Raw genomic sequence first — 18,701 nt, forward strand, 5'->3', positions numbered from 1 at the left:
CAACTAAATAATTACACAAAATAGAATATTGTCGCACATCCACTTTTATATTATCAAAACATTTAAAATATTGCAAAAAATCACCTAAGCAAAATATGGCCATATTGTGTGACTAAGATTTTTTGCAATATTTAAAATGTTTTGATAATATAAAAGTGGATGTGCGGCAATATACTATTTTGTGTATATATAAAAAAATATAATGGTGATGTATGTTATGCTGCATCCTCAGCACAGAGCTTATCATATACTGAGCAGCATAATTCATTTGCTTTATTACAGTATAATAAGGAGTTGGCAAAGCCAATCAGAAGGTTTAGCAAAACAGCGAGAGCGAGATCTGTGCTACCGTACACACAGGGGCGCCGGTATACACCCCGCTGTTGTGCTATGTGGTTGGGGACACAGCTGTACAAACACAGAATTTACTGTTGCTTTATAGGGACATATACATAAGTGTGTTCCAGCTGTGAATAAATGCATGTTGCAGAAATAATGCTTCTAATAAAGGCTGTGTCAGTAACAGCATTTACCGTGCATGGAGCATATGCACGTATGTCTTGTGCACACTCTTTTAAACACAGTCTTTGCTTACCCAGTACATATTGTGCTAGTGGTTGCTTGATGTGCATCATCTCTAGTGAGCTCTGAGCAGGTGCACAAGACATACGCGCATATGCTCCGTGCACAGTAACGTTCACTAAAAGCATTAAGGCTAATACGAGTGAGGGGGATACATATACCATTGACAAGGTTCTTGCATTTGCTCCAGTAAAAGGCAATATGAGGCTTATCCCAGCACTGAGCTCCAGCTGAAAATAAACTAGTTTTACTGTGACCAGAGGGGTAATGCAGTGACCAGAGGGGCAGATACTACTAATGCAGTGACCAGAGGGGCAGATACTACTAATGCAGTGACCAGAGGGGCAGATACTACTAATGCAGTGACCAGAGGGGCAGATACTACTAATGCAGTGACCAGAGGGGCAGATACTACTAATGCAGTGACCAGAGGGGCAGATACTACTAATGCAGTGACCAGAGGGGCAGATACTACTAATGCAGTGACCAGAGGGGCAGATACTACTAATGCAGTGACCAGAGGGGCAGATACTACTAATGCAGTGACCAGAGGGGCAGATACTACTAATGCAGTGACCAGAGGGGCAGATACTACTAATGCAGTGACCAGAGGGGCAGATACTCTGAACGAGGGCTAATGCAGTGACCAGAGGGGCAGATACTCTGAACGAGGGCTAATGCAGTGACCAGAGGGGCAGATACTCTGAACGAGGGCTAATGCAGTGACCAGAGGGGCAGATACTCTGAACGAGGGCTAATGCAGTGACCAGAGGGGCAGATACTCTGAACGAGGGCTAATGCAGTGACCAGAGGGGCAGATACTCTAAACGAGGGCTAATGCAGTGACCAGAGGGGCAGATACTCTGAACGAGGGCTAATGCAGTGACCAGAGGGGCAAATACTCTGAACGAGGGCTAATGCAGTGACCAGAGGGGCAGATACTCTGAACGAGGGCTAATGCAGTGACCAGAGGGGCAGATACTCTGAACGAGGGCTAATGCAGTGACCAGAGGGGCAGATACTCTGAACGAGGGCTAATGCAGTGACCAGAGGGGCAGATACTCTGAACGAGGGCTAATGCAGTGACCAGAGGGGCAGATACTCTGAACGAGGGCTAATGCAGTGACCAGAGGGGCAGATACTCTAAACGAGGGCTAATGCAGTGACCAGAGGGGCAGATACTCTAAACGAGGGCTAATGCAGTGACCAGAGGGGCAAATACTCTGAACGAGGGCTAATGCAGTGACCAGAGGGGCAAATACTCTGAACGAGGGCTAATGCAGTGACCAGAGGGGCAAATACTCTGAACGAGGGCTAATGCAGTGACCAGAGGGGCAGATACTCTGCCAGAGGGCTAATGCAGTGACCAGAGGGGCAGATACTCTGAACGAGGGCTAATGCAGTGACCAGAGGGGCAGATACTCTGCCAGAGGGCTAATGCAGTGACCAGAGGGGCAGATACTCTGCCAGAGGGCTAATGCAGTGACCAGAGGGGCAGATACTCTGCCAGAGGGCTAATGCAGTGACCAGAGGGGCAGATACTCTGAACGAGGGCTAATGAGGGGACCAGAGGGGCAGATACTCTGAACGAGGGCTAATGCAGTGACCAGAGGGGCAGATACTCTGAATGAGGGCTAATGCAGTGACCAGAGGGGCAGATACTACTAATGCAGTGACCAGAGGGGCAGATACTACTAATGCAGTGACCAGAGGGGCAGATACTACTAATGCAGTGACCAGAGGGGCAGATACTACTAATGCAGTGACCAGAGGGGCAGATACTACTAATGCAGTGACCAGAGGGGCAGATACTACTAATGCAGTGACCAGAGGGGCAGATACTACTAATGCAGTGACCAGAGGGGCAGATACTCTGAACGAGGGCTAATGCAGTGACCAGAGGGGCAGGTAGTGATGAACTGGCATAGAAGAGGAGGGTAAAATGATTTCTGGAACACAAATGTAACTTTCTGACAACCCGTTTTCTGGTAATTACAATATGGTGGCTATGGACAGCCTCACTCTGGCAGTTGTGACATGTAAGCATCTGCTTGGGTGCCCTGCGCTACTCTCCCACCTTACCCACAGGCAAGCTGCTCCCTGCTGTGTGCAGACCCTTCTCCTGGGCCAGAAGCTGCATCTCTGTGAACACGGCCAGAGCTCCGTCATAGTCACCTACAGCAACAAGAAATGTTATACGTAAATAACCAGTGCGCTAGTGAATAGAACGCTGGTACCTCCCCACCTAAAAAGCTCCTGCACACAACAGAGCGCACAAACATAACAGTAACATCTGTGTATGGCAAGATGGCTGCCCTCTCATCTATGTACCAAACTAACATATTACTGACCCTGTGGGTTACAGTAACCAATAATAGCCACTGATACTACATATTGTTTCAGTGACATCAGATCCTCACATCATACACAAATCGGAGTGATTTCCTCTATTACAATCACAATGAGAATTCCACAGATTTAGGGGAAATTTGCAGAACTACAGACAGGGCGGTTCGCTCATGGAACAGACCTGCAGTAGAAGTGGTAAGGACAAAGGGAATACAAGATTACCAGGTATATACATAAGCCGAGGGAAAGGATGCACTTTTCCTTATCAGCTGTCAGAATCTGTAACTTACTAGTTACTGTGTGTGTAATATTTGTGTGTGTGTGTGTGTGTGTGTGTGTGTGTGTGTGTGTGTGTGTAAGTGTGTGTGTGTAGCCTCAGTAGATACCATTTTGCTTTTATATCCCCTGCTGCAGTATACAAGTTAATATGATCACAAAACTGTGCAGGAGACTCACGTGTCATGATTTTACACGAAGCTACGTATCCCAGCGACAGGAGACACTCGATAGGAACCTGTGTCTGTAACTCGGCCGCACGCTGGAAATACACCATTGCTTCGCCCAGCTTACTCATATCCTGAGGGTTGAGAGAGTAGATATGTGAGTGCACGGGAAAGAAAGAAAGAATAGAAAGAAAGAAAGAATAGAAAGAAAGAAAGAAAGAAATAGAAAGAAAGAAAGAATAGAGATAGAGAGAGAATAGAGAGGAACATTATACCGAGGGGTCAGTGATGTACAGGAAGAGGTGTGACTGACGGAATAACAAACAGAACAAAGCTCAGTGTAACGGCAATCACAGCTAATACGCACTCTCCCACTATAATGTAACCAGTAATGGTCACACACAAAGCACCATATATCCAAACCTTCAATGCGTTTCCCAGCTCCAGGCAAAGACTCGCCGCCATCACTGGTTGGTTCAGTTCTATGTAAACCTGTAGAAAATAAACATTTATATCTGAGAAGTGTCTGTGCACAAACAGCGGCACAAGCAGCGACCCCTTAAACACGCCATGGACGCAAGCAGGTACCCCTTATATGTGCCACGGGTGCAAGCAGGGACCCCTTATTTGCGTCATGTAAGTAGTTACTTATTATACACGTTGTCATGAGATGCAGGACATATGCAGGACACAGCAATGATGGTACAACTCTATTTTATTGCAGAGCATAGCAATACACATCTAGTCAGGTTGATTGTACTAAACTAACTGCGACACAGACACCGGACCTAGGCCCCGCCCCCAAACTAGTGACATCACATCCTGCTCTCATCACATCTTCCCCTTTTTCAAAGGCGAAGCATACATTTGCATATAACAAATAACAAGGTGTACGAACAGAGTTTACAACAACATTTTTTTTTTTAGAACATTATATGAACAAATAGGTTAGAAAACATAAACAAATAAATTACATCCTGACTTGGACATCGGGGTAGACTACCCTAGTCCACAGTGACCATGGGATTATTCTTCCCATACTTCCGGTCACTGTTCTAGCTAAAGTCAGTCCCTATATATCGGGCCGGAAGTTTCACCACGCTTCCGCTTGATGTAACTTTGCATGAACTGTCCTCTGATACAGAAGGTGGTGAATTAGAGTCTGCTGGAGGCAAAGACATATCCCCGCTGTGATCTTGCTGAGGGGAAGGCACCTCTCTTAGAACAGGGGATCCCACCGGCGGTGGTACTGAGGCATCCAGTTCCAGACTCTCAGGTACAGGCTGAAGATGTCTTCGGTTACGGCGTGTAACCGTCCCTCCCTCAGTAAGGACTGTATAAGACCTTGGTTCTGGAGAGCGGCCAACTACCGTAGCAGGTGTCTTCCATTTCTTCTCATCGTCCAGTTTAATTCTGACACTTTGGCCCGCTTTCAGTTCCTGTAAGGGCCAGACAGAATGTCTCCTGTCGTAGAAGAAACGATAACCCTTTTTGGCCTCTTCATCCCTCCTAAGGACTTCGTCCAGAGGAACAGGGCCAGGCGGCTTGAAGACACCCACTGAGGATAAAGTGGTGCGAATCTGGCGTCCTAGCATCAGCTGTGCCGGGCTAAACCCGGTAGCTTGAATGGGCGTCGCCCTGTATGACAAGAGGGCTAGGTACGGCTCAGATTGCTTTAGAATGAATTTTGTTGTTTGAACTGCCCTTTCAGCCATTCCGTTGGCCTGCGGATAATGTGGACTTGACGTGGAATGTACAAAATCATACTCCCTGCTAAAAGCACTGAACTCTGTAGAAGCGAACTGCATACCATTATCACTCACTAGCTCCATTGGAATTCCCCAGCGGGCGAACAAGCTCTTCAGGCGAATGATAACGGCCTGACTTGTGATATCATTCAGGGGTGCAATCTCCAAATGCCTGGAATAGTAGTCGATCACAACAAGGAACTTTTTCCTGTGCAGTTCGCACAAATCAGCAGCTATTTTCTGCCACGGCCCCGCAGGCAGCGGAGTAGACATCAAGGGCTCCCTTCTCTGAGTAGGCCGGCGTTCCCGGCAAAAGGCACATGATTTGCAATGTCGGAGCTGATCCCAGGCCACCACACAGCTGTAGCTGCCCTTTCCCTGCACTTTGTAATGCCTAAGTGGCCATCGTGAATTCTGTTTAACATCTCCTTCCTCATGCTGACAGGAATTACAATGCGGTCCTGGAACAGCACCAACCCCTCAAGCTCCGTGAGCTGCGACCTCTCTGGCTGGTAAGCATTTAAAGACATCCAGGCTGCCCGGCTCTCGGGCCAGCCTTCTTTTATGTACCTTATAACTTCTTGCAGATCTGTGTCCAAATATGTCTCTTTCTTTATCTCTTCCAGTTTCCTTGAAGAAATGGACTTAGAGGCCAGAACTGAATCAACATACACTTTCACAGCCGATTCTGTGGAGGATTCTTCAGCAGCAGCCAGCGGGAGCCTGGATAGTGTATCTGCCACAACCAGTTGTTTCCCCGGCACATGCACTGCCTGAACATTGAACCTGAGCAGTCTCATTAAAAGTCTCTGGCATCTCAAGGGTGTTTTGTCAATGTCATAAGAGTTGATTAGAGGGACTAGCGGTTTGTGGTCAGTTTCCAGACTAAATTTCTCCAAACCCACTAGATAGCGCTGGAAGCGCTCACAGGCCCAAACTGCAGCCAGGCACTCTCTCAATTTGAGCGTATTTTAACTCTGCAGCCGTCAGTGTGCGGGAACAGTAGGCGATGGGCTGTAGTTTATTTTTGTTCAGCTGCAGGAGTGCAGCCCCCAACCCATAACTGCTTGCATCGGCACTAACCACAGTCTTTTTTGAAGGGTCGTAGAACCCCAGCACTGGGGAAGACCCCAGCAGGGACTTGGCATGCAGGAAAGCTTTTTCTTGTGAAGGTCCCCAGACCCAGGCAACATCTTTCTTAAGCAACTCTGTGATAGGGTGTAAAACTGTTGATAAATCTGGAAGAAACTTGCCCACGTAATTTACAAGGCCCAATATCTGTCTCAGCTCATGTACATCAGAAGGGCTTTTCATCTGTTCAATAGCACGAATTTTCTCGGGGTCTGGCTTGATGCCATCCCCGTTGATGATATGCCCAAAGTAACATAATTCAGTTTTCCTAAAATGACATTTTTCTTTATTCAGCTTCAGCCCAGACTCTTTGATAGCCTGTAGTACACAACTCAAACGCTGATCATGCTCCTCCACTGTAGACCCATACACTAGAATGTCGTCCATGACGACCGCTGTGCCCACGTGGTCACTCAGGAGAGAACTAATTTCCCTTTGAAAGATTTCAGGAGCGGAGGATATCCCAAAGGGGAGTCTGCAGAAGCAGAACCGACCTACCGGTGTGATAAAGGTAGTCAGTTTGCGGCACTTTGGATCCAGGGGGATCTGCCAAAAGCCGCTAGAAGCGTCTAATGTGGAAAAGAACTTCGCCCCAGCCAACTTTGGAGCTATATCTTCTAATGTCGGCAGCACAAATCTCTCTCTCTTCACTGCCTCATTCAACTTTTTCAGGTCCACACAGATGCGCACCTCTCCGTTTTTCTTTGCAACTGGAACAATGGGGGCACACCAATCAGTCGCTTCAACAACCTCTTCAATAACCCCCATAGACTTCATGCGCATAAGCTCCTTCTCCACTTGAGGCATGAGCGGGAACGGAATTCTACGAGGAGTAGAAATACTATATGGGACTGCGTCACTTTTAAGTGCTATACGAACTGGTTTGCAATTCAGGAGGCCCAACTCGCCAAACATATCTTCGGAAATCTCATTCACTCTGGCCACGAGGCCCAAGTCACAGGCTGCTTTTCTGCTCAATAAATTGTTAACACACTGACCTCGAATCACACGCACCCACATGGTGAACTTTCTTTGCTTGTACTCACAGCTGGCAAGAAATTTCCCCGCACAATCAATGCGGCCACCAGGACTATGGACATTTGTAGTAACCTTCGCCAGCTGGGGCTGTCGAGGCAGTTTCATAAATTCAGCAAAAGACATTACAGTGATATCTGCTCCTGTGTCAATCTTAAAATCAACTTTGTCTCCCATTACAGTAAAAATAACTTTCCAATCTTCCTCTGAGTTTGGCCGTTCCACAACGGACCCCACAAAAGACACTTCCTGACCCTCCTGGTCACCGTCAACCTGCATCTCCTTAATGTATTCAGTTTTACACACCACTTCAAAATGGCCCATTCTGTTACATTTTCTGCATCTTTTATCCCTGGCCGGGCATATAACACTCTGATCATGGGCACGGTAGCACCGCGTGCATCGGCCATGTTGCGCCCCATCCACTTCTAGGCCTTTCCAGTACTTTAGATCTACCGCTCACACTGTGCCTTTCACTAGCAGTTTTCCTAGACTGTTGCACTTCATCCACAAATCTCTCAGACCTCAGATCAGCACTTTGCTTTTTCACCAGTTCACTCTGGCGGGCCATCCTAATAGCCCCGTCTAACGTTAAATCAGGCTCTAACTGCAGCTTCAGGGAGACTTCAGCATCTGCAATTCCAATAACTATTCTGTCTCTGATTTGCTCTTCTTTAGCAACACCAAACTCACAGAATTCAGCTAATTCATACAGGCTGCGCACAAATGACTCCACAGATTCTCCCACACGCTGATTACGTTTGTGAAAACAAGCTCTCTCATGGATCACATTTCTTTTGGGCACAAAGTGGGCACTGAGTTTATCCATAACTATTTCAAAGTCAAATTCTTCCCCCTCTTGGAAAGTAAAAGCATTGAACACTGGCTCCACATCTTTCCCCCTAGAGTATAAAAGAGAATTAACTTGTACTTCACCACTCTCCTTGTTCAGTTTGGATGCAATCCTGAAGCGCTGAAACCGCTGACGCCATGTGGGCCAAGCTGCAGGCTGAGAGAAGTCAAAAGGCTCAGGTGGGGTAAACTTTGACATCGCAATCGATCAGGAACAGAAGCGCAGGCCAGAACTTCTGACACCATGTCATGAGATGCAGGACACATGCAGGACACAGCAATGATGGTACAACTCTATTTTATTACAGAGCATAGCAATATACATCTAGCCAGGTTGATTGTACTAAACTAACCGCGACACAGACACCGGACCTAAGCCCCGCCCACATACTAGTGACATCACATCCTGCTCTCATCACACACGTCACAGCCATTAGTCCTCTCACCTTAATGGCAAAGCTGTAGCAGTTGATAGCCGCCTGTAAATGCTCCTCAAACCCTGGACATTTTAAGCGCTGTGTTTCCTTCTCCTCTTGCAGGAACAGACGAGCAGCTTCAGTTAGAGCCATGGCTTCTCCAGGGGCATTAAATAGTGTCTGCTCACATCTGCAGTAATAGATGTATTAAACTCTACATTACACTGCATCCATGTACAACATCTCAGGTATAAACTGTCACTCCCCACTAAAGACAAGCACACGCCTCGGGTGTAAACTGTCACTCCCCACTAAAGACAAGCACACGCCTCGGGTGTAAACTGTCACTCCCCACTAAAGACAAGCACACGCCTCGGGTGTAAACTGTCACTCCCCACTAAAGACAAGCACACGCCTCGGGTGTAAACTGTCACTCCCCACTAAAGACAAGCACACGCCTCGGGTATAAACTGTCACTCCCCACTAAAGACAAGCACACGCCTCGGGTGTAAACTGTCACTCCCCACTAAAGACAAGCACACGCCTCGGGTGTAAACTGTCACTCCCCACTAAAGACAAGCACACGCCTCGGGTGTAAACTGTCACTCCCCACTAAAGACAAGCACACGCCTCGGGTATAAGCTGTCACTCCCCACTAAAGACAAGCACACGCCTCGGGTATAAACTGTCACTCCCCACTAAAGACAAGCACACGCCTCGGGTGTAAACTGTCACTCCCCACTAAAGACAAGCACACGCCTCGGGTGTAAACTGTCACTCCCCACTAAAGACAAGCACACGCCTCGGGTATAAACTGTCACTCCCCACTAAAGACAAGCACACGTCTCAGGTATAAACTGTCACTCCCCACTAAAGACAAGCACACGCCTCGGGTATAAACTGTCACTCCCCACTAAAGACAAGCACACGTCTCGGGTATAAACTGTCACTCCCCACTAAAGACAAGCACACGTCTCAGGTATAAACTGTCACTCCCCACTAAAGACAAGCACACGCCTCGGGTGTAAACTGTCACTCCCCACTAAAGACAAGCACACGTCTCGGGTATAAACTGTCACTCCCCACTAAAGACAAGCACACGTCTCAGGCATAAACTGTCACTCCCCACTAAAGACAAGCACACGTCTCGGGTATAAACTCGCCATCACATCTACGTAGGGAAAACCGATATTGTCTGTCTCTGTTACTAGGCTTTCCCATTTACCTCCCTCTATGTACAGTCCCTTTCTTGCTCGATTTGTTGTGTTTGTGATAGCTTTTCCCTGCAATGACCTGAAGTGCATAGAAGCAGGAAGTGTGCACATGCCCCATACAGGATGACAGAGCGGTCTATACACAATAAGCACACTTCTGGCTAATTCCGCTGTATAACCCTAGCTAAGGTATTTATTACACTGTGCTGCAGCGGGTCAGGGAGTCAGCGCGTTATGCGTCACCTTGTCAGGTCTGTGTGTGTATGAGTAGCGCGGTCTATACACAATAAGCACACTTCTGGCTAATTCCGCTGTATAACCCTAGCTAAGGTATTTATTACACTGTGCTGCAGCGGGTCAGGGAGTCAGCGCGTTATGCGTCACCTTGTCAGACCTCTGTGTGTATGAGTAGCGCGGTCTATACACAATAAGCACACTTCTGGCTAATTCCGCTGTATAACCCTAGCTAAGGTATTTATTACAATGTGCTGCAGCGGGTCAGGGAGTCAGCGCGTTATGCATCACCTTGTCAGGTCTCTGTGTGTATAAGTAGCGCGGTCTATACACAATAAGCACACTTCTGGCTAATTCCGCTGTATAACCCTAGCTAAGGTATTTATTACACTGTGCTGCAGCGGGGCAGGGAGTCAGCGCGTTATGCGTCACCTTGTCAGGTCTCTGTGTGTATGAGTAGCGCGGTCTATACACAATAAGCACACTTCTGGCTAATTCCGCTGTATAACCCTAGCTAAGGTATTTATTACACTGTGCTGCAGCGGGTCAGGGAGTCAGCGCGTTATGCGTCACCTTGTCAGACCTCTGTGTGTATGAGTAGCGCGGTCTATACACAATAAGCACACTTCTGGCTAATTCCGCTGTATAACCCTAGCTAAGGTATTTATTACACTGTGCTGCAGCGGGGCAGGGAGTCAGCGCGTTATGCGTCACCTTGTCAGACCTCTGTGTGTATGAGTAGCGCGGTCTATACACAATAAGCACACTTCTGGCTAATTCCGCTGTATAACCCTAGCTAAGGTATTTATTACACTGTGCTGCAGCGGGGCAGGGAGTCAGCGCGTTATGCGTCACCTTGTCAGGTCTCTGTGTGTATGAGTAGCGCGGTCTATACACAATAAGCACACTTCTGGCTAATTCCGCTGTATAACCCTAGCTAAGGTATTTATTACACTGTGCTGCAGCGCATCAGAGAGCCAGCGCGTTATGCGTCACCTTGTCAGACCTCTGTGTGTGTATGAGTAGCGCGGTTTATACACAATAAGCAAACTTCTGGCTAATTCCGCTGTATAACCCTAGCTAAGGTATTTATTACACTGTGCTGCAGCAGGTCAGGGAGTCAGCGCGTTATGCGTCACCTTGTCAGACCTCTGTGTGTATGAGTAGCGCGGTCTATACACAATAAGCACACTTCTGGCTAATTCCGCTGTATAACCCTAGCTAAGGTATTTATTACACTGTGCTGCAGCGGGTCAGGGAGTCAGCGCGTTATGCGTCACCTTGTCAGGTCTCTGTGTGTATAAGTAGCGCGGTCTATACACAATAAGCACACTTCTGGCTAATTCCGCTGTATAACCCTAGCTAAGGTATTTATTACACTGTGCTGCAGCGGGTCAGGGAGTCAGCGCGTTATGTGTCACCTTGTCAGACCTCTGTGTGTATGAGTAGCGCGGTCTATACACAATAAGCACACTTCTGGCTAATTCCGCTGTATAACCCTAGCTAAGGTATTTATTACACTGTGCTGCAGCGCGTCAGGGAGTCAGCGCGTTATGCGTCACCTTGTCAGACCTCTGTGTGTATGAGTAGAGCTGGCGGAGAGGTTCACTCACCGGGCCATAGCTAAGTTACAGAAGCCGGCATACTGTAGGCAGTCCTGCTGCTTAAGCTCTTTCGCCAGCTGACCTGAAAAAAAGAGAGCGATATGAACAGAGAAACTCTCACCAGAACATGAAGTGATAACACAGCTCACAATCTAATGGGACTCTAAATGCCACCTGAGCAGTTTTAAGCAGAGGATCATTCCCTTATAAACATCAGCGCTGCAGGGGTCACCACATGAGTGAGGAGCTAGGGACATACACATGCATAGCACACGTCACTTACCAAATTGCTCGCTGGCCTCAGCAACATTTGGTTTTCGTAAAAATCTCCTGAAAAAAACATAAGCTGGCATTAGCTCTGTGTGACCCGCTCACCTACTTACAGTTCAGGGTGTAACAGACAAGTGCTGGAGGAATCTACTGATATCGCCCCTCTGCCCTCTCCAGTACTGACTGATTTGTGTTAACCTGAGATGCGCGGTGATGGGGTGAAAAGCTGAGCAAAATACTGCACAGGCATAAGAGGAGATCCCTGAAGAGAAGTGACAAGGTGCAGGCAAAAAAAGGCTAAGGGTGAGGTGTGGGGGGTCAAGATGGACAGAGAGGCAGGAGAGGAGGGCAGACAGACAGCAGGCACAGGGAAGGGGAAATACTGAGCACAGGGTCTGGGAACGGCGAAATAGAGTGTTGCAAAAGGTTCAGGGAAAGGGTAAATACAGAGAAAGACGAGAGATAAATGCAGAGCAAAAGCAGCTGGCAGAAGATGGGGTACAGTGCAAGTGAAGGGGTAACGGAGTAAAAGAGGGGTACAGTGCAAGTGAAGGGGTAACAGGGAGTAAAGGAGGGGTACAGTGCAAGTGAAGGGGTAACAGGGAGTAAAGGAGGGGTACAGTGCAGGAGAGGGGGTAACAGGGAGTAAAGGAGGGGTACAGTGCAGGAGAGGGGTAACAGGGAGTAAAGGAAGGGTACAGTGCAGGAGAGGGGTAACAGGGAGTAAAGGAGGGGTACAGTGCAAGTGAAGGGGTAACAGGGAGTAAAGGAGCGGTACAGTGCAGGAGAGGGGGTAACAGGGAGTAAAGGAGGGGTACAGTGCAAGAGAGGGGGTAACAGGGAGTAAAGGAGGGGTACAGTGCAGGAGAGGGGGTAACAGGGAGTAAAGGAGGGAACAGTGCAGGAGAGGGGGTAACAGGGAGTAAAGGAGGGGTACCGTGCAGGAGAGGGGGGTAACAGGGAGTAAAGGAGGGGTACAGTGCAGGAGAGGGGGTAACAGGGAGTAAAGGAGGGGTACAGTGCAGGAGAGGGGGTAACAGGGAGTAAAGGAGGGGTACCGTGCAGGAGAGGGGGTAACAGGGAGTAAAGGAGGGGTACAGTGCAGGAGAGGGGGTAACAGGGAGTAAAGGAGGGGTACCGTGCAGGAGAGGGGGTAACAGGGAGTAAAGGAGGGGTACCGTGCAGGAGAGGGGGTAACAGGGAGTAAAGGAGGGGTACAGTGCAGGAGAGGGGGTAACAGGGAGTAAAGGAGGGGTACAGTGCAGGAGAGGGGGTAACAGGGAGTAAAGGAGGGGTACAGTGCAGGAGAGGGGGTAACAGGGAGTAAAGGAGGGGTACAGTGCAGGAGAGGGGGTAACAGGGAGTAAAGGAGGGGTACAGTGCAGGAGAGGGGGTAACAGGGAGTAAAGGAGGGGTACAGTGCAGGAGAGGGGGTAACAGGCAGTAAAGGAGGGGTACAGTGCAGGAGAGGGGGTAACAGGCAGTAAAGGAGGGGTACAGTGCAGGAGAGGGGGTAACAGGCAGTAAAGGAGGGGTACAGTGCAGGAGAGGGGGTAACAGGCAGTAAAGGAGGGGTACAGTGCAGGAGAGGGGGTAACAGGGAGTAAAGGAGGGGTACAGTGCAGGAGAGGGGGTAACAGGGAGTAAAGGAGGGGTACAGTGCAGGAGAGGGGGTAACAGGGAGTAAAGGAGGGGTACAGTGCAGGAGAGGGGGTAACAGGGAGTAAAGGAGGGGTACAGTGCAGGAGAGGGGGTAACAGGGAGTAAAGGAGGGGTACAGTGCAGGAGAGGGGGTAACAGGGAGTAAAGGAGGGGTACAGTGCAGAAGAGGGGGTAACAGGGAGTAAAGGAGGGGTACAGTGCAGGAGAGGGGGTAACGGGGAGTAAAGGAGGGGTACAGTGAAGGAGAGGGGGTAACGGGGAGTAAAGGAGGGGTACAGTGCAGGAGAGGGGGTAACGGGGAGTAAAGGAGGGGTACAGTGCAGAAGAGGGGTAACAGAGAGTAAAGGAGGGTTACAGTGCAGGAGAGGGGGTAACAGGGAGTAAAGGAGGGTTACAGTGCAGGAGAGAGGGTAACAGGGAGTAAAGGAAGGGTGCAGTGCAGGAGAGGGGTAACAGGGAGTAAAGGAGGGGTACAGTGCAGGAGAGGGGGTAACAGGGAGTAAAGGAGGGGTACAGTGCAGGAGAGGGGGTAACAGGGAGTAAAGGAGGGGTACAGTGCAGGAGAGGGGGTAACGGAGTAAAGGAGGGGTACAGTGCAGGAGAGGGGTAACAGGGAGTAAAGGAGGGGTACAGTGCAGGAGAGGGGGTAACAGGAAGTAAAGGAGGGGTACTGTGCAGGGGAGGGGGTAACAGGGGTAAATAATAGGTAAAGTGCAGGAGTAACAGGGGGAAGGGAGGGGTACAGTGCAAGGGAGGGGGTAACAGGAGGTAAGGAAGTAACAGGGATAAGGGAGGGGTACAGTGCAGGGGAAGGGGGTAACAGGGGTAAATAAGAGATAAAGTGCAGAAGTAACTGGGGGAAGGGAGGGGTACAATGCAGGGGAGGGGGTAACAGGGAGTAAAGGAGGAGTACCGTGCAGGAGAGGGGTAACGGGGGTAAATAAGCGATAAAGTGCAGGAGTAACTGGGGGAAGGGAGGGGTACAGTGCAGGGGAGGGGGGTAACAGGAGGTACCGGCAGAGGGAACAACAGAGAGAGGAAATCCCGGTACACTCACTTTTTCAGCTTATTAGACACCAGTCTGTACCGCAGTAGGAAATCGCCATCCGCCGCCATCTTTACACAGTGACAGCTGCATCACTTCCGCCAAGCTCAGCGCCATGTTGAGACTGGCAGTCCGATACCGGAAGGGCTACCCTTGTACCGTCCGCAATATTATTCTGATTGACAACTACGTCTAGCGCCTGGTGTTGTGTGGTTGCGTGTCCATAGCGATCAACGCCGTTACATTGTTACTATGTAGAGCTGCAGTAAAGTGAGACCTGTCGTAACCACTGTACAAGAGAGTACATTACACATGCTGCAACTGTAGAAAAACTCGGTCACTGTGCTGTATAGTGATTGCCTCTCAGTCTCAGATACTACCCTGCCCAGGGCCTGAACCAGCTGTACTCCCAGATACCAACCTGCGCAGGGCCTCAGCCAGCTGTGCTCCCAGATACCAACCTGCGCAGGGCCTCAGCCAGCTGTGCCCCCAGATACCAACCTGCCCAGGGCCTCAGCCAGCTTTGCCCCCAGATACCAACCTGCCCAAGGCCTGAAACAGCTGTGCCCCCAGATACCAACCTGCCCAGGGCCTGAGCTAGCTGTGCCCCAGATACCAACCTGCCCAGGGCCTGAAACAGCTGTGCCCCCAGATTCCAACCTGCCCAGGGCCTGAACCAGCTGTGCCCCCAGATACCAACCTGCCCAGGGCCTGAACCAGCTGTGCCCCCAGATACCAAACTGCCCAGGGCCTGAACCAGCTGTGCCCCAGATACCAACCTGCCCAGGGCTTGAACCAGCTGTGCCCCCAGATACCAACCTGCCCAGGGCCTGAGCTAGCTGTGCCCCAGATACCAACCTGCCCAGGGCCTGAACCAGCTGTGCCCCCAGATACCAACCTGCCCAGGGCCTGAGCCAGCTGTGCCCCCAGATACCAACCTGCCCAGGGCAAGCCAGTTGTGCCCCCAGATACCAACCTGCCCAGGGCCTGAACCAGCTGTGCCCCCAGATACCAACTGGCCCAAGGCCTGAACCAGCTGTGCCTCCAGATACTAACCTGCCCAGGGCCTGAACCAGCTGTGCCCCTAGATACCAACCTGCCCAGGGCCTGAACACCAGCTGTGCCCCAGATACCAACCTGCCCAGGGCCTGAACCAGCTGTGCCCCCAGATACCAACCTGCCCAGGGCCTGAGCCAGCTGTGCCCCCAGTTACCAACCTGCCCAGGGCAAGCCAGCTGTGCCCCCAGATACCAACCTGTCCAGGGCCTGAACCAGCTGTGCTCCCAGATACCAACCTGCCCAGGGTCTGAACCAGCTGTGCCCCCAGATACCAACCTGCCCAGGGCCTGAGCCAGCTGTGCCCCAGATACCAACCTGCCCAGGGCCTGAACCAGCTGTGCCCCCAGATACCAACCTGCCCAGGGCCTGAACCAGCTGTGCCCCCAGATACCAACCTGCCCAGGGCCTGAGCCAGCAGTGCCCCCAGATACCAACCTGCCCAGGGCCTGAACCAGCTGTGCCCCAAGATACCAACCTACCCAGGGCCTGAGCCAGCTGTGCCCCCAGATACCAACCTGCCTAGGGCCTGAACCAGCTGTGCCCCCAGATACCAACCTGCCCAGGGCCTGAACCAGCTGTGCCCCCAGATACCAACCTGCCCAGGACCTGAACCAGCTGTGCCCCAGATACTAACCTGCCCAGGGCCTGAACCAGCTGTGCCCCCAGATACTAACCTGCCCAGGGCCTGAACCAGCCGTGCCCCCATATACCAACCTGCCCAGGGCCTGAACGAGCTGTGCCCCAGATACCAACCTGCCCAGGGCCTGAACGAGCTGTGCCACCAGATACCAACCTGCCCAGGGCCCGAACCAGCTGTGCCCCCAGATACCAAGCTGCCCAGGGCCTGAACCAGCTGTGGCCCCCGATACCAACCTGCCCAGGGCCTGAACCAGCTGTGCCCCCAGATACCAACTTGCCCAGGGCCTGTACCAGCTGTGCCCCCGATACCAACCTGCCCAGGGCCTGAACCAGCTGTGCCCCCATATACCAATCTGCCCAGGGCCTGATCCAGCTGTGCCCCCAGATACCAACCTGCCCAGGTCCTGAACCAGCTGTGCCCCCAGATACCAACCTGCCCAGGGTCTGAACCAGCTGTGCCCCCAGATACCAACCTGCCCAGGTCCTGAACCAGCTGTTCCCCCAGATACCAACCTGCCCAGGTCCTGAACCAGCTGTGCCCCCAGATACCAACCTGCCCAGGGCCTGAACCAGCTGTGCCCCCAGATACCAACCTGCCCAGGGCCGGAACCAGCTGTGCCCCCAGATACCAACCTGCCCAGGGCCTGAACCAGCCGTGCCCCCATATACCAACCTGCCCAGGGCCTGAACGAGCTGTGCCCCAGATACCATCCTGCTTAGGGCCTGAACCAGCTGTGCCCCCAGATACCAACCTGCCCAGGGCCTGAACCAGCTGTGCCCCCAGATACCAAGCTGCCCATGGCCTGAACCAGCTGTGGCCCCCGATACCAACCTGCCCAGGGCCCAAACCAGCTGTGCCACCAGATACTAACCTGCCCAGGGCCTGAACCAGCTGTGCCCCCAGATACCAACCTGCCCAGGGCCTGAGCCAGCTGTGCCCCCAGATACCAACCTGCCCAGGGCCTGAACCAGCTGTGCCCCCAGATACCAACCTGCCCAGGTGCCCCCAGATACCAACCTGCCCAGGGCCTGAACCAGCTGTGCCCCCAGATACTAACCTGCCCAGGGCCTGAACCAGCTGTGCCCCCATATACCAATCTGCCCAGGGCCTGATCCAGCTGTGCCCCCAGATACCAACCTGCTCAGGTCCTGAACCAGCTGTGCCCCCAGATACCAACCTGCCCAGGGTCTGAACCAGCTGTGCCCCCAGATACCAACCTGCCCAGGTCCTGAACCAGCTGTTCCCCCAGATACCAACCTGCCCAGGTCCTGAACCAGCTGTGCCGCCAGATACCAACCTGCCCAGGGCCTGAACCAGCTGTGCCCCCAGATACCAACCTGCCCAGGGCCTGAACCAGCCGTGCCCCCATATACCAACCTGCCCAGGGCCTGAACGAGCTGTGCCCCAGATACCATCCTGCTTAGGGCCTGAACCAGCTGTGCCCCCAGATACCAACCTGCCCAGGGCCTGAACCAGCTGTGCCCCCAGATACCAAGCTGCCCAGGGCCTGAGCCAGCTGTGGCCCCCGATACCAACCTGCCCAGGGCCCGAACCAGCTGTGCCACCAGATACTAACCTGCCCAGGGCCTGAACCAGCTGTGCCCCCAGATACCAACCTGCCCAGGGCCTGAGCCAGCTGTGCCCCCAGATACCAACCTGCCCAGGGCCTGAACCAGCTGTGCCCCCAGATACCAACCTGCCCAGGTGCCCCCAGATGCCAACCTGCCCAGGGCCTGAACCAGCTGTGCCCCCAGATACTAACCTGCCCAGGGCCTGAACCAGCTGTGCCCCCAGATACCAAGCTGCCCAGGGCCTGAACCAGCTGTGGCCCCCGATACCAACCTGCCCAGGGCCTGAACCAGCTGTGCCCCCAGATACCATCCTGCCCAGGGCCTGAGCCAGCTGTGCCCCCAGATACCAACCTGCCTAGGGCCTGAACCAGCTGTGCCCCCAGATACCAACCTGCCCAGGGCCTGAGCCAGCTGTGCCCCCAGATACCAACCTGCCCAGGGCCTGAAACAGCTGTGCTCCCAGATACCAACCTGCCCAGGGCCTGAACCAGTTGTGCCCCCAGATACTAACCTGCCCAGGGCCTGAACCAGTTGTGCCCCCAGATACCAAGCTGCCCAGGGCCTGAACCAGCTGTGGCCCCCGATACCAACCTGCCCAGGGCCTGAACCAGCTGTGCCCCCAGATACCAACCTGCCCAGGGCCTGAACCAGCTGTGCCCCCAGATACCAACCTGCCCAGGGCCTGAACCAGCTGTGTCCCCAGATACTAACCTGCCCAGGGCCTGAACCAGCTGTGCCCCCAGATACCAACCTGCCTAGGGCCTGAACCAGCTGTGCCCCCAGATACCAACCTGCCCAGGGCCTGAGCCAGCTGTGCCCCCAGATACCAACCTGCCCAGGGCTTGA

General features: G+C 52.0%; 1 protein-coding gene across 1 annotated transcript in view; it reads right to left on the reverse strand.

Annotated features, from left to right (window-relative positions):
* Window positions 1-14,708, reverse strand: part of LOC128666638 (40-kDa huntingtin-associated protein) — a 65,423-nt gene extending 50,715 nt beyond the window's left edge. The window contains exons 1-7 of the mRNA XM_053721345.1: window positions 14,598-14,708; window positions 11,892-11,938; window positions 11,618-11,690; window positions 8,587-8,746; window positions 3,798-3,866; window positions 3,388-3,508; window positions 2,665-2,757 (exon numbers count right to left, since the gene is read on the reverse strand). Coding sequence (XP_053577320.1) covers window positions 2,665-2,757; window positions 3,388-3,508; window positions 3,798-3,866; window positions 8,587-8,746; window positions 11,618-11,690; window positions 11,892-11,938; window positions 14,598-14,656 — 622 coding nt within the window. The 5' untranslated portion in view covers window positions 14,657-14,708. The remainder of the gene's footprint in view (window positions 1-2,664; window positions 2,758-3,387; window positions 3,509-3,797; window positions 3,867-8,586; window positions 8,747-11,617; window positions 11,691-11,891; window positions 11,939-14,597) is intronic.
* Between the last annotated feature and the right edge of the window lie 3,993 nt (window positions 14,709-18,701).

Source organism: Bombina bombina, chromosome 7 (genome assembly GCF_027579735.1).
Source record: "Bombina bombina isolate aBomBom1 chromosome 7, aBomBom1.pri, whole genome shotgun sequence".
Classification (NCBI taxonomy): Eukaryota; Metazoa; Chordata; class Amphibia; order Anura; family Bombinatoridae; genus Bombina; species Bombina bombina.